The sequence below is a fragment of the Lipotes vexillifer genome, unplaced genomic scaffold, assembly GCF_000442215.2.
Source record: "Lipotes vexillifer unplaced genomic scaffold, Lipotes_vexillifer_v1.1 scaffold1442, whole genome shotgun sequence".
NCBI classification, from domain to species: domain Eukaryota; kingdom Metazoa; phylum Chordata; class Mammalia; order Artiodactyla; family Lipotidae; genus Lipotes; species Lipotes vexillifer.
In genome coordinates this window covers 1,963,682-1,980,062 of record NW_006797379.1, presented here as the reverse complement: position 1 = coordinate 1,980,062, position 16,381 = coordinate 1,963,682, and the positions used below count along the sequence as shown (strand labels likewise).

General features: G+C 45.6%; 1 protein-coding gene across 2 annotated transcripts in view; it reads right to left on the bottom strand.

Annotated features, from left to right (window-relative positions):
- Window positions 1-16,381, bottom strand: part of SH3KBP1 (SH3 domain containing kinase binding protein 1) — a 358,145-nt gene that overhangs the window by 23,952 nt on the left and 317,812 nt on the right. For both annotated transcript variants that reach the window (XM_007469312.1, XM_007469313.1), the window contains one exon: window positions 12,494-12,579. In XM_007469312.1, coding sequence (XP_007469374.1) covers window positions 12,494-12,579 — 86 coding nt within the window. The remainder of the gene's footprint in view (window positions 1-12,493; window positions 12,580-16,381) is intronic.

Genomic DNA, 16,381 nt, shown 5'->3' with positions numbered 1-16,381 from the left:
TTTTTTAGATTCCATATATATGTGTTAGCGTACGGTATTTTTCTCTTTCTGACTTAACTTCACTCTGTATGACAGACTCTAGGTCCATCCACCTCACTACAATTAACTCAATTTCACTTCTTTTTATGGCTGAGTAATATTCCATTGTATATAAGTGCCACATCTTCTTTATCCATTCGTCTGTCTGTGGACACTTAGGTTGCTTCCATGTCCTGGCTATTGTAAATAGTGCTGCAATGAACGTTGTGGTACTTGACTTTTTGAATTATGGTTTTCTCAGGGTATATGCCCAGTAGTGGGATTGCTGGGTTGTATGGTAGTTCTATTTCTGGTTTCTTGAGGAACCTCCCTACTGTTCTCCATAGTGGCCGTATCAGTTTACATTCCCACCAACAGTGCAAGAGGGCTCCCTTTTCTCCACACCCTCTCCAGCATTTACTGCTCGTAGATTTTTTGATGATGGCCATTCTGACTGGTGTGAGGTGATGATAGCTCATTGTAGTTTTGATTTGCATTTCTCTAGTGATTAGCGATGTCGAGCATCCTTTCATAAACATTGCTCACTACAGGCCCAAATTTGCTATTGAAAATGATTTTTTAGTAAATAAATAATGTATTTATTAGAAATCAGACTTACGCTATCATTCACAGGAAAGTAAATAGGCACAGCCTTTTTTTAATGCCGTTTGGCAATATCTATCACAAAATGTAAACGTGTACACCTTCAGATATTACGCTTCTAGAAGTTAACCCACAGCAATGTTCGTGTACGTATAGAATGACATATTTATGAGGCCAGTGGTGTTCGAACTGTTTACCAGTGTACCTCCTAAAATAAATTTAAAAAACTATGTACTTCCCGCCACAGGTTAAGTTGACATTTAAAATTTTACATAAGTTTTAGTCACAAAGGATATAATTTCTGCTATATTCTAAATATTGATATTTTAAAATATAATGAATATATTCAATGTAAATTTGAATACCACAGCAATTTAACGACCGCCACCATCCACTTTTAAAAAATCATTAATAAGCTTTTCTCTAACAGTTGGAGATTCTGAATCATTCCTTTCCCCCTTTGGATTCGTATTTCCATCATACTTCCACCACTGAATTTTATTCTAACGTAATGTTTCATGCTTTTGTTAATTTTGTCCATTGTTAATTTTTTCATCTTTTTCTGCTATAAGAACATGTATATAAATTGAGAATTATAACTTTTTCATTTCCTGAAATCATAAGGCTCTAGGTGTAAAAATTACTTTTTTCTGGATTGAGTTATCCTTACAGTTATTATTACTATGCAAATGATCAAAACATATGTATACACACACTACTCATTTTGATAAGGAATTTAATAGCATAACAAAGTAGAATTTTATTGGACTTCTCCCACAATCACTTCATTTGTATTTGTATGACTCTTATCACCAGAATGACACGGTTTGGTATCAATTCTACTCCTATTTTTCATTTTATAGATGTAAGTGCCAAGAAACTTTGTTAACACAAAAATAAGTAGATAGGAATGGAAAGAATTTTGTTATCACAATGTCACTTAATTCCGTGAAGTCCTTCCAAGTTACATGCCAAAAATCAGACAGTGGTCTAGCATCATCAAGAACTATTTTTAACTGTCTATCGATGAACAACTCAGTGGGTGCCTCCTTCAATTTTTTTTTTTTTCTTTTTCTTTTTTTTTGCGGTACGCAGGCCTCTCACTGTTGTGGCCTCTCCCATTGCGGAGCACAGGCTCCGGACGCGCAGGTCCAGCGGCCATGGCTCACGGGCCCAGCCGCTCCGCGGCATGCGGGATCCCCCCAGACCGGGGCGCGAACCCGTGCCCCCTGCATCGGCAGGCGGACTCCCAACCTCTGCACCACCAGGGAAGCCCCCTCCTTCAATTTTGATGGAAGCAAATAATTAGAAACCAACCGACTTGTAAAAGGAGTTTTTGTCCAGTCAATAGAGTCTTTCAGTTTCTCAAGTCTAACACCAATCTCAGAATTGTCTCTGAGTTTGCACCAGGGGTTTTTATACCCCTGGAGCGGGCAAGAGATTGGCTGTGCCGTGTGAGGTGGGAGAGGGTGAATGGGAAAGGGGAGTGAGAAAGGAAAAGCAGCATGGCACCAGGGCTCTCAGGAGATGAGTTTGAAGAAAGAGCACATAAGAAGATGAGGCACTGCCCATGGCCTGAGAGGTCTCCATGGTCCCCTAAGGTTCATGTCGTCCTATTTGCAGATCACTGTCCTAGGGTGGTCTTTGCAGCGTTGCTCCTAGCGAATTGGTTACAGTAGAGTCATGCAATGGAATATCATGTAGCCTTTAAAAGTATAAGGTTGACCTACGTGACTTATGTGGAAAGATGTCAAACATACATTATTTAGTACAAAAGAACAAGTGTGGACTAGAACTGTATTGTATTAACATGATCACATTTTTAAAACATCCAACCATCCATCCATCCATCCATCCATCCAGTCACAGAAAGACTTCTAAAGGTGTGTACAACAAATTAACAGTGATTACCTCGGGGAGAGGCTGGGATACCAGGGGACTTTCACTTTCTAACTTCCTGAGTTCTTTCATTTTTTGAAAGTGAGCACCTTTTCCCTTTGTAATTGGGGGGTGGGGAGCAGCTCTTTAATATAAAAAGCCAACTGAGCAAATCATATGAAACGATATCCGATACAGCTGTCAAAATCTCAGCTGATTTAGGTTATGTGTTCAAGAACTTTCCTATTTTCCAAGAACCGTAGTCACGGCAAGAATGTAGGTTGATACTTGGTTCTTCTCTCTATCTGAACTGCAGCTGTACCAACTACAACTCAGAAAGCGCCTGTTTTGTCTCAGCCACGTCACACCATGTCTATATTTTACAACAATCCTCTGAGGTAGGTGGGCATTAGTAACTAACCCTGTCATAAAGAAGAGGAAAAAGGAGCTGAGACTCACTCAACCTGGACTGCAGAGCTAGGAATTCAAATGTGAAGCCACCCGAAGAACTGGTATGCATTCACGACAAAGTTATCCCCAACGCACACATAAAGTGCCAAGAAAAAGAAGGCCAACATTGCGAGTCTCTCAGTAAGTCAAATGTGTTCAATTTTTAAATTGGAGATTATATCCTTTCTACCAGGCGATGGCATTTGCTTTTTAAAATGTGCTTCATTAGTAAAATAAAAACCAGCAGGCCCTCAAATTAGGCTTTTTTTGGGGGGGTGGGGATTGGGGGTAAGTGAGCCTGGGAAATTCCAAAGATCATGCACCACCCCAGGAGAAAGGACTCACGCCTGGGGAGGTGGAGAGTGCTACTACAGGGCATCGGGAAGCTAAAGAAAGATTCTCTGGCTTGAAATCAGGCCTCCCTGTACACTGACACCTCATCTTAGCTTGTCACCACGAGATCCAGTTTCCTTCTAATGGGGCCCCCAATCTCACTCCACAAGTGCTCAGCACTTTTCTCTTTTAATGAACCAAAGGCAGTGGGAAGCAGAGTGGGCTGAGGTTCCCAGACCACGCCCTAGCAAGAGTCCATGGCTAGAAGGAGTCGGATAACTCAACTTTCCTCCTTAATAAAGGGTAGTTTGTCTACAATGCTTTTAGTATGACAAAGGGGTACTTGAGCATGGTTTTCTGGCAGGTGGTGTATCCCTCTGGATATTTACAAGTCAAAGAGAAGCCATAACAGGGCTCTGCCAATCCCTGAATCCACAGCCAGTGGGTGGAGGGGGCATCGCAGGCCAAGTAAATGTCACGTGCAACCTGAGAGCTGACTGTCACCTGTTCCCTTCTTGCTTCCACATTCACTCCCAGCTCAGAGGCCTCAGTGGGGCCCGCTGCGGATGTAACACAGGTTACTACATACGTCTCTTTGCTGTGTATAGACTACTTTGAACCCACTAGGTGTCCCTCTACATTTGTATTCTTAAAGCTGAAAATGGTCTCAGAGTGTAGCAAACGCAGAGGTGTTTAAGCAGCTGGGCTGAACGAAGAATGCCACGGCCCTGACCACAGAGAGGGAGGCGACCAAAGTACCAGGGGAGGGCACGCCACCCCTGCACACAGGTGAGCTTCTGGGGCTGGCCACAAGTCCACACAGCTAGTGGGCACTGTGACCCTCTCCAAGCCAAGACCCATCTGAAGGATGCTTGCTGCACACCCAAATGCCCCCCACCCAATCTCACCAGTCACTCACTCTTGCTCAGGGCAGGCTGATGGCTGTGGGTGGCTTGGGCAGGATGGCACTGTTCGCTCTCTGAGAATAATTCACACCCCCAGATACATCACTTCCAGGAGGTTATGCAACACTTATGATCGTCACCCCCACTTGGATCTGCTTAACCTCCACCTGTGTTTCTACAGTTGTCATGAAACTTTTCTTACTGGCACTTTGAATGTTTATTGCTTTTGTGCTTATTGGATGTGATGGGGTAAAAGCAGTTTGTGGAACCCATCAAAACTCAGCATGAACCTAATCAATGCGACAGACTGCCAAAGGCCAGGATTGCCCTGCCAGGGGCCAAGCAGACAGAGGTGAGCACCTCAGTTTTGGTCTGGACCAATGTTTCTAACTGTGTAGATCTGCCAGTGGAACCCTGACACAGCAAGCAGACTCTCGGAAGTGCTGAGAAGGACAAGGGCTTGCCATCAACCCATCTTCTCTAGGACGGTGAGGTGATTTGGAAACCAATGCCGGTGGCCAGACTGGCCTCGTTTACTCAGCACAAACCTAGGCTGTGGGCCCTAAGAATCTTTGGTGAGAGGTCGGGAACCAGGGGAAGGGGCACTGGACGGGGAGGCCCAGGCAGAGAACCTCTTCTGAGCCAAGGCTAAGTCCTGAAGGGCGGGGAGGAAACCAAAACCGGTCAGAGGCACTGACTAGGTTCAAGACCCAGCAATCACAAGCTCAACCTGTTTCACTTCCTTGGTATAAAGCGTTTGACCCTAAGCACAATCTCTTTTGCCTTCTATCACCACACTTGAGAAATGCATAGTGCTTCTCAAATCATCCTGATACAAACTGAAGTTTGGTCATGACTGGTGTCCCTGAATAGGAGCCAGAGCCCCACACATGCACACCCCACAGCCTCATGTGCAGATTCGATGGTGACATAGCAGGGACCACGTCTTCCTCTCCTCTGCACGGGTAATGCCAGCCACCTTCCTGATCCCAAAGACCATGTCTGAAGGTCACTGGTAAAGGGACACTGTCTGTAAGAGTGAGCTGTGGCTCTCAAATGAAAGCTCTCACGTCAGAGCAACTAACCCCAAGAGAGCCGAGAGGTGTGGCTAGTTCACACACATGCTCAGCCAGCAGCCCGTCTGGAACACTCCAAATGTCACCCATGGTGTTCTTTAAGACAGGCAGGACACAGTATATGTTGTCCTATTAAACCCGAGAAATTGCTCAATGATCTGAAATGCTACAAGGCCCAATAACAGGCTCTCTAGTTCCAAAAGGGGAAAGTTAAAATATAAAAATGGGGACAGAAAAACCAACAGCCCAAAGCCTGGGATCTAACTCTTCCCCGAAATCTGTCCAAGAGATCCCAAGAAATGGTTTCTTATGGCATAAGGCAGAAATTTCAAATAAGTTAAAATTTTAATCACTTGTTTATAGAGGTTTGGTGTCATACTGACAAAAATTTTGTGTTACTGGTCACTACTAAATTGCTTTATACTATATACAGTCTTAAGCTTTACCACACAGATTTCTAATTTAGCATTGATTAAATTTCATGTTTGTTGTTGTCCTTTCATTTAACATCCACTTAAACACTGGGTATTAAATCTTGGCAGAGTATCTAATCCCAAACGTAACACCCTTTCTGTATGAAAATCAGATGCAAATTATATCATTTTTTTCTAGGGCAAGGAGAAAGAGGATGAGCATTCTCTCAAAGGTCGTGATAACTTCCTTGGTCCGTGCTTAGGTGAATAACTTAAATATATTTACTTTTTTGTATATAAACTCACAAGTTTCCAACAGCTCTGAAACCATTTTCACACTCCGTTTTAGAGAGATTCTCAGGAAATTAGATGGGCCATCCCAGGACCATAAGGCTGCACTCAACTGAGGGGACACTGTCCCTATCCCAGCTGTTCCTAACTCCCCACTGGATTCTTGGCACTGACTGGGCTTTCTCAACTTCGGTGCTATTGACAGTGGCACTGGATCAGTCTTTGCTGCAGGGGCTGCCCTGTGTACTGTAAAATGTTTAACAGCATTTCTGGTCTCCACTCACTAGATGCCAGTAGCATCCCCACTCCCACCTCCACCCCCAATTTGGGACAATCAAAAATGTCTCCAGACATTGCCAAATGTCCCCTGGGGAGAATGGTTGAGAACCACTGATATAGACCAACCTCATATACTGGAAAATTTGGGCTCCATGGGTCAGGGGGAACTAGGTTCAAATCCAACTCTGTGATTTACCAGTTCGTTAACCTTGCCCAAATTACCTGACTTTCTTCATTCCCTGTCCAGTCCCTGTAAAACAAGAGACATTACACCTCCCTCACAGGGCTGGTGATGATGAGAAATATATAAAATATACCAAACGTCTAGTAGGCACCCAGGGACTATTAGTTCCTTCTTTCCTTTTGCTTGCTCGCTCCCACTGCTATGATTTCACCACTATAACCTCAGGACAACAGTAGAGGGAGATGAAGAGAGAGAGCGTATGCTCTTCACTGCACTGGAGGAATGATTCTCACACTAGGACGTCATACCCACAGTTATGTTACTCAGAAGAAACTGTCACAAATTGTACCTCAAAGAGGGATCAAAGATTATAAAGGCCTGTTATACCCCCAAATATTCTTAGAAAAGCACTCCTAAGTCTTCCAAACGCTTTGTGATTATTCTATCACCGCAGCTGTGACGATACGTATCAATGCCCAGGTGGGCCCCAATTTAAGAAAACTGTGTAAAACAATACACTTATTTAACACCTTGAAGGAACTTACTTGTATTACAAAATGATTCCACTACAAGCTTTTAGAGAGCTTCCTTAACACACCTAAAACATAATCCTATTTATAAAAGGTTGGTTTATAGACAACTCAGAAACACTAACATAGTGGCTATTAAATAAATATACAAAGCTGTTTTATAAAGTGAGGCAAAGGTGTGTATATCTTTTTTTGACATTGAGACCTCAGAGTGAATGCTCAGAAAATTTCAATTAGCTCTCTTTTCTTTTCAGTAGCTTTACTGAAGTATAATTTAGATACCATAAAGTTCATCCATTTTAAGAGTACAACTTAATAATTTTTAGTATTTACAGAGTGTGCAACCATCAGCACAGTCCAGCTTCAGAAGCTTTCCAGCACCCCACCCCAAATCAATTAGCTCTTAATAGCATTCCCAGGGCATAGGTAGGGAAGTGCTTTTACATTTCCTGGTCTGAATGAACCACAGGCCAAGAAGGCAATGGTGAGAGATCCGAGGACAAGTTGAAGTTTGCCTTCAAAGCTTCCAAACCAGTTCCACATCCTAAGACCATAGACTGTAAAGCTGGTAATACCTGGCCCCAAACTGACTGGCATGTGAAGTGTGGGTCTGTGGGGTCAGTTGAAAAGATAGAGGGGAAATCAGCTTCCTCAAGTGAACAGGGGTGGTGTCCATGTAAAGAGACAGAAGTGGGAAAGGTATGATGAGATTTGAATAGAACGGAAAACAAGAGTCAAAACAAAGAAGGCAAGCAACTTAGGAGGAATGAGAAGGGCTTTTTTTTGAAGTCAATTAGTTGAAACTAGATGGCTCAGTTCCCAGGCTGCTTCGCACCTGGAGGCCTGTTGCTGTGTGCTTTACTGTGAAAGGAACAGAAAATCTCCGTAGCATTGAAGTGTAACAACAAATCCCACCATGCCATGGGAACTACAATATACTACATAATAAAAGTAAATGTTATGGCACTTGACTTCGCGGCCTCTAATCTCCCATTCAATCGGAACAGAGATTCTTCCGTCAGCAAGAGAAAACCAGACAATTTAATTTTCATTTCTATTCATGCGCAGGCCTGTGTTGGAGCTCATCCATGTTTCCTATTATGTTCCTTGAAATATGGCCGCATAGTTTGATACAAACAGTATCTCAAACTGACATCAACAAGTTAGCTTTGGACCAACTGATTTCATTCTAAATTATCTCGGGCTGACAGATGCTGGTAGCTGCCCACACGAGATCTGAAAAAGCCATGCTCTCTAATTTAATATGATAATAATTTAAAATTATAGCTTTATTAAGAGGAAACGCAGATTTATTTATAGCTAACAACGATGATTTCCAATGGCTTTCAAAGGCTGTATTCTGTTATTCGCGGCGGCCCACATTTGGACAGCTTCAATTGTCTGAAACACTAACAAAACATTCTGGTACAAATAATTTCCTTCTTGATTCAAAACAATGAACAAATGCTACAAAAGTAGATATACAAAAGCAGCCCTGAAGAGAGCCAGCCCCTTGGCAGTGTCCTAATCTTGACCGACCCATATCTGCAAAGAACATTTCTGCATCTGGACCTAAGACACTTGGCTTAACATCCTCTCCTCCGTTGGCCCCTGTGATGTTGCAAGAGCCCACTTTTCCCTTACATGAGGGCTTTGCACAAGGTTTAGTCTTCAGTTCTAGGTCCTTCTTTCTCTTTTCTCATGGTAAGGATTTTATTTGTCTTCTTGACTTTATCACTTTTAAGCAAACAACAACATTAATAATAAGCACCTCTGTCTTTTGGCAGCTCATCAACTGATTTTACATAATTCTGGAAGACAAGGTGAGGAAGCTTAGAGAGACGTTAGAACTCTTTATAGAGAAAGAAGCTGAAGCTCAGAGAGCTGGTGTAAGTTACAGAAGGTCACCCAGCCAGGAAGCGGCAGAATCAACAGCACTCAAACCCAGGTCTGCAGACGCCAAGCTCTGCCCGCCTCTCCGGCCTCAGCCTCCACCTTCAAGTCCTCGTCCAGCACTGACGTGGGACGTCCACCCAAATCTCAATGTCAACATGCTTAAATTCATCACGTTTCCCCCCAAACCAGTTCCTCCTCCGGCTATGCTTATTTCTACCCAAGTCATTTCCCCCCACCAATCAGTCACCCAACCCTAAAACCTCAGAGCTAACAAATCATTCTCTCCTCCTCCCAAATCCCATCTGTTCCCGAGGACCAGCGATCATTCTCTCACATTGCTGCTTGCGCAGCTACCCCTTGTTTTACAAGCCTCTGCTGAGCAGCTCCACTCTGGCTCCCTCTCACTACCTCTCAGGCGAACTATCAAATAACCTGACTCCCTGACACCCACCTTCCCTGCATCTGATTGGCCCCACAAAGCTCCATCACTTATTATCTGAATTTTTAGACTCGGTCATGTCACTTCAGTGTCAACCATCAAGAGCTCCCGCTGCCTGCAGAAAAAATTACCAATCCATCCCTCTCAAACTCAATCCAGCCCCGACTTAACATTTCTGGGTCAGCACCACCCCTCCACGTCAGCGCAAGCTCTCTGCCGCAGCCAGGCCGACCTATGCTCAGGTATCAGCCCTCTTCCTGTGATTTCCCTGCTTGCCTCTGCCTCTGCCTCTACCGAAGCGAATCCAACTTCCAGATCCAGGTAAGTCTGTCCCCCTTCATGGAACCTGCCCTGACATCCTGGGCACCAAGGAGCAGCCCGAACTCTGATCAGTCTTACTTTCTACCACTCCGTCAGCATTTAGACAGACCGTCAGTGTTACACTTTCCATTTGCCGTCTTAGGGGCCGCAACAGACCCAAAGCCCCGGGAAAGCAGGGCCTGTGTATGAGTAGTATAACCTTGCACTTGGGCAGTAGGTACTCAAGGATTTAGGGGTTGCTTACAAGGCTGCCAATCATCATTTCTGGCAATGCAAATAATATATACGCTAAATTATTAGCTTCAGGAATTATAGTCTTCTGGGATTAATGTCTTCTTGGCAAAATGAGAGTGAGCCACACCTCAGCATCTCTTTCTGGGTGCCCAGATACATACACAGTACGAAAAGCTTCCATAGGCTAACCCTCCCCCATCAACGTCCCCAACGTTTCCCAACCAGCTTGTCAGTGTTTTCGTGACAGCCACCTCAGCCATCTCCAGACCCAAAGAAAACAAGGCTCAAAGGCCAACGCTCTTCACAAGCGAGGCACGGCCCTGTGCATCCTGGAGGCGGGTGACACCTCCCTTCCTGTGGCGGGCCCCGTGTGACCCTCACTGTCACTTCGCCAACGGGCCAGCCTGCCTTAAAATGGGGCCCAAATGTTGAACCACAGCAGTAAAACCAGAACTTAATCAGGCTCATTCTGGTGATTCCTCCTCATTCACGGCCAATCGCTGCTCTGCTCTTCTCTGCCCTTTAACCAAGTCCAAAGCTACAGCAGGCTAGTGTTTCTGTTATTGCATCAGCCCAAGCTGTCAGAAGCTCCTGGTCACGCTTCTTGACTGCGCTTCTCAAAGGCTAAGTGAGGATGTAAAACAGTTTCTGGAACCAGGGCAAACACTTTTGGTGTTTACGGTCATGACGTGTCCTACTCCCAAGCTGCCATAAGATCAGACCAGAGACTGCAGATCAGCAGTTGCAAAGATGCAACTCTATTAGCAGGTTCAGAAGAAAACTGCACCCAAAAAAGAGTAACCCCAGGTGATGAGAATGCTCATGCTGGGCGCCCTAGTGAGCATTCTCTTACGAGGCCTGCCAACTGTCGGACATTTGTTTCTAAATTGAGCGGCCAGTGCAAATCATGCTGGAACCTTCCATGACAAATCACTCCTTGACAGTGGCTGCCAGAGGTTAGGGAAGAGGAGTGGGGAGGGGCGTGTGGTTAGTGGTTGCAAAACGGCGACATGATGGATCCTAGCAGTGAGGGAAATGTTCTGTATCTTGACTGTGGTGGTGGATACACAAACCTACACGTGACCAAACTGCAGAGAACTAAATACACATAAGTACCACTACAACTGAGGAGTCTGGTGGGGTGTATCAATGTCAATATCCTGCTTGTGACCTTGCACTATAGTTCATAAGATGCTACTGCTGGAAGAAACCGGGCAAAGGGTATGTGATTCTCTCTGCACTGTTTCTTACAACTGCATGTGAATCTCTAATTATTTCAAAATAAAAAAATTTAACTTATGAAAGGCCAAGTCCAAAATGTATCCCTCTCTGTCATGTAGAATATGAGAGCGCTAACTTCTGACCATGACGGGTACAAACAAAAGATGTAAAGCTGAAAGAAATGTGGTCCCTGAATCGGGATTTCTTAAAAGGGCTGTCACCCTGTCACACCAACAGAGGCCTCAACCAGCACACACTTGACTGCACTCCATCCACGCACATCCCCCCAAAGCCCTCTGCCTTGTTTTCCCACGGACTCGAGCTACCTTCCCATCTGTCACATGGTGGTATCCTGACCTCAGGAAAACTCACTCACGTACTGAACTAAGTGGCAATTACCGCATCAAAGCTCATTTTTAACTCAAAGTCAAAACACTTAGTGCTGTGTCTATAGTGAATTCCGCCACGCTGCATGTCCACCCATTCACCTTTTTAGACTAAATACATAAATTGCTGGAAAATATGAATATAAAGTGCTAATGCCCACTTCTCCAAAAGGTCTGTTCATCATTTCTTTTTTTTCCTGAATCGGGATTTCTTAAAAGGGCTGTCACCCTGTCACACCAACAGAGGCCTCAACCAGCACACACTTGACTGCACTCCATCCACGCACATCCCCCCAAAGCCCTCTGCCTTGTTTTCCCACGGACTCGAGCTACCTTCCCATCTGTCACATGGTGGTATCCTGACCTCAGGAAAACTCACTCACGTACTGAACTAAGTGGCAATTACCGCATCAAAGCTCATTTTTAACTCAAAGTCAAAACACTTAGTGCTGTGTCTATAGTGAATTCCGCCACGCTGCATGTCCACCCATTCACCTTTTTAGACTAAATACATAAATTGCTGGAAAATATGAATATAAAGTGCTAATGCCCACTTCTCCAAAAGGTCTGTTCATCATTTCTTTTTTTTCTTTTTTTGCGGTATGCGGGCCTCTCACTGTTGTGGCCTCTCCCGTGGCGGAGCACAGGCTCAGCAGCCATGGCTCACGGGCCTAGGTGCTCCGCGGCATGTGGGATCTTCCCAGACCGGGGCACGAACCCGTGTCCCCTGCATCGGCAGGCGGACTCTCAACCACTGTGCCACCAGGGAAGCCCCAACATTTCTTTTCATTAGACCTTGCAAGGAATTTTTCCTAAGGCCGGGGAGAGTAAAAATCCCAGGCGTTCTGTTTTAACGTGGAAACCACCATTACTTCCCATCTTTACAAGACTGCAATATCTAAAACCAACTGAGGGTTGTTAGCCTTGCATTTAAATGGTTGTGTTCGTTCTCATCAGGCTGGTGGAAGGGGCAAATCAAGCTCTGTGGTTCTTTTAAAGTTTTGCAAAGAGAAGCGAGAATGCTCTCCTTACTCACCGATGTCATTGCTGCGGTCCGAGAGGTCCTTGTCCAGGATGCCGGATATCGAACTGCCCGCCAAGTCGATCTTTGGACCGTCACCCCTATATTAAAGACACAAGTCCGGGCATTTAATAATTGGTGTGTGTCCTTGTCATTTCGTCAGCTTTCTCGCTGCACACAAGTTAAGGAGTACGCTGCATGGGGGATGGGTCACACTGTCGCCTCTGGGGCTGACCAGCGGGGGCTGACAAGCTGCACAGCCACATGGGCCGTGGTGCAAACTGGCCAACAGACTGGAGGCCCTCCTCTCCCACACACATTTTCAGAGACGGCTATTTTAATAACGACTGTTCAGCAACGCACCTTCAACCACAAACCCTCCTGTTGGTCCACAGGGTGCGACGTAGGGCCCGCTCCTGCCCCATGGCCAAATAAGCACCAGCAAACGATAACGAAGGAGCTTCCCTTTTAAGGAGCCAGGAATTTAGCCAATGTTGCTTGTCAAAGGTGGGCTACTTTTAACCTTGAGAAAAAGGGTTTCTGGCCTGGAGCGGAGGCACCAGCCAGGCTGTTGACAGGCACAAGGTGTCAAGTTGAGATCTGGCAGCCTGAAAGCTGGCGCTGGGGCATGGGCCTGTAAAATTAGACAGCTGTTGGGTGGGTGGCCCTGTGCCCATCAGGACACGAGAGACTTCCCTCTCTATCTGGGCTAGGAGCAGCCCTTTGGGATGATGGGGACAGGCCTCCAAGGTGATGAGAGAAGCAGCCACTCATGCGTGGGCAGAAGGTTCCTCCAAATCCCTCCAAACGGGCAGCTCTGTGGACCCTTTCAGGCGGATGAGCCCTGAACAAGATTATCCAAGGTCTGTGATGGCGAGTGAAATAGGAAAAGATCCTTGCCCTTAAAATGAGAGATTCTTGTCCATGAAATGAGAGGGAGAAGCCAAGTAGTTGTTCCTGGGAAAGCGACAGAAATAGTCCATCTCACAGCCCCCCGTGCTCACCAGGCAGCTGAACTACACAACGAGTAGCAGATTTATTCCAGGTGGGTATTGTCAAATACCCACCACGCTGGGGGTGATGAGTGGGCCAAGCCAGGTCGTACCTACTCCGGAGGGTCTCGTGGTCTAAATGGGAGACAGACACAGACAGACAGCCCCGAGCCCACATGGCACAGGCTGGGTAAGATACAGGCACATCCAGGTCTTAAGGGAATCAAGAACTGGGTCAAGACAGAGATCTGCGGGGCGCGCTGGGAGCACACAGAGGAGGCGGCATCACAGTTGGGCCTTGGAGGAAAAGGGACAGGGGACGTATCAGTAAGAGGCATGATGGAGCAAGGACCCAAGGGTAGGTGGAAGTGCCCAGTGTGGCCGGGCTAAAGTCTGAGATTCTCAGAGAGCAGTGAGAGGAGAGAGGTTGGCAAAGGTCAGACGGTGCTGGGCGGAGTCCCTCGGGGTTCAGTTTGTCCTGGAGGCAATGGGGACAGAGGAAAGCTGAAGCTGGCGACCTGTAAACCTGGAGGTAAGGGGCAGACTTCTGGATTCCCCACCCAAGAAGGGGTGATGGGGGTGGCATTCAGCGAGACATGCGTATCCTTGTGACAGTGGAGAAGGCCCAGTAGACAGAGGTCAGCTTCCCTCAGCTCCCAAGTGAACAAGACTGGCTCTTAACCTCAAGCACCCTCGGCCAGAAGACAAGCAGAGGTGAGAACTCCAGGGAACCAGGGCTGGGCCGAATGGCTTAGTCTCCACCAAGAGAAAGTACAGCTCTAACACTGTGCATGTGCCTTAGGAGACTGCCTCACCTCAACCTCCCAAGGCTGTGGGACCCCCGGGCCAAATTTTTGTAGCAGACCCCCTCTCCACCCCCCTGGCTACCGAAGCTCAGGCCCCACGGGGCACACTCCCTGGGACAGACACTGAGCCAACAGGAGTGGCAGGATTAAGGATGTTTATTTCAAAACTTCATTGGCAGGGCCCAAGCATCTGCTAGTTTGAATGTAAACTTCTGAATGAAATGTTTTAGAAATGTGGTACTATTAGTAAGAAAGCATTTTCTTTTTTTTTTTTTTATTCTTTAAATTTTTGGCTGCACTGGGTCTTCGTTGCTGCATGCGGGCTTTCTCTAATTGCGGCGAGCGGGGGCTACTCTTCGTTGCGGTGCGAGGGCTTCTCTCATTGTGGAGCACGGGCTCTAGGCATGCGGGCTTCAGTAGTTGTGGCTCGCGGGCTCAGTAGTTGTGGCTTGCGGGCTCCAGAGCGCAGGCTCAGTAGTTGTGCCGCACGGGCTTAGTTGCTCCGCGGCATGTGGGATCTTCCCAGACCAGGGCTCGAACCCGTCTCCCCTGCATTGCCAGGCAGATTCTTAACCGCTGTGTCACCAGGGAAGCCCAGCATTTTCATTTTTAAAAGTTCTTGAGGGCTCTTAATCTTATTACTTGGTATCTACAGAGCCTGAAAGATTTGGTGCTGTCATCTTCCCAACTCACAAACTGAACTCAAGTTATACTCACAGTCAGACAGCTCTGTCCTTTTGGAAACACACCAAGGATCAAAATTTACGAAAACACATGTTCTGTCCAGGGAGAGAGGTCACTCAGGCAAGGAAAGTCCAGTTAATTCCACTGACCTTTTTTTTGGCCAAAGGTGAGGATGGTTGGAGGTGACACCCTGGTGGGCAGCTGGGGAGAACGTCATGGGGGGGCGGGGTTGGAGGTGTGGATGGGGGAAGGAGCTTTGCATGTCAGTGAACCATGTGTATCTCCGAACAACTCAGCTGCTTCTGAACATGTGGATTATTCGTGGATTTTGGTAACTGTGGATTTTGGAGCTACCATTTCCCTCTTTGGTTTGATACCTGGAAGCTTCTAGTCCAATGTGAGCCTCTCGCTCGAGGCGGGCCGTAGAGAACTCTATGCCCATTGTGGTGCTCATCTGATTTTGGGCTGCATTACTTTTCTGCCCTTATTTCCCCTTTACTGTCACTCTTAACTATTTTATTCTTTTATATGCATTTTTGAAAGCTACCTCCAAGCCTTTGGGGAACAGGGCAGGGTAAAAACAAGTAATTTTTAAGAACAGGGTGTATATCAATAGCATTTAAAACGTTCATCGGGCCTACGCTAAAGAGATAGTCTGAAATACCCAACTGGGTTTTGCGGATCAAGATGTTTATCATAGCATTATTTGTAATAAAGAAAAATCGAAAAGAACTGGAGTCTTTCATAAATAGGGGAACAGTTGAATAACCTATGATACGTGATGGACTTTTATACAGCCATTAAAATGACACATATAAACAGTTCATGACAACAGGGACAGATGCTTATGTTACAATGTCAAGGCGACAAATACAAGTTAGAAATGACATACACCTCACTGCACATGCACCCACATGCCCTTCTGATATATTAGGAAGAGGGATTTTTTTTTTTAAGGCTAGAAGAACATGTTTTTATAGTGGTTATTCCTGGGGAGTCTGATGGGTGATTCCTAGCACCAGCCCAGCACCTGGTACATGTCAGGAGCTCAAAAATACTTGTAGAATTAATGAACATTTGCCTTTTTTTCCTGAAATGGGAATGCATTATATATTTATAATAACTGCATTATTCCCTAAAGACATAAAGTTGTATGACATTCAGTATGATCACACCTATGTAAAATCAATGAAAAACAAACCAAAGTATACATAGGAAAAAGATGGGCAAGAAACAGCCCAATATGTTAATAGCAGTTGTCTCTGGGATAAGCCTATAGGTAAATTTTTCATTCCTTTTAATGTTCACTCTTTTTTAAAAAAACTTCACTTTTTTTTTTTTTTTTTTTTTTCAATCCTAGGATTTTCGGGGTTGATTTAAGCAGAACCCGGGGTGGGGTTTTTGAGGACAGGCAGGGGGGG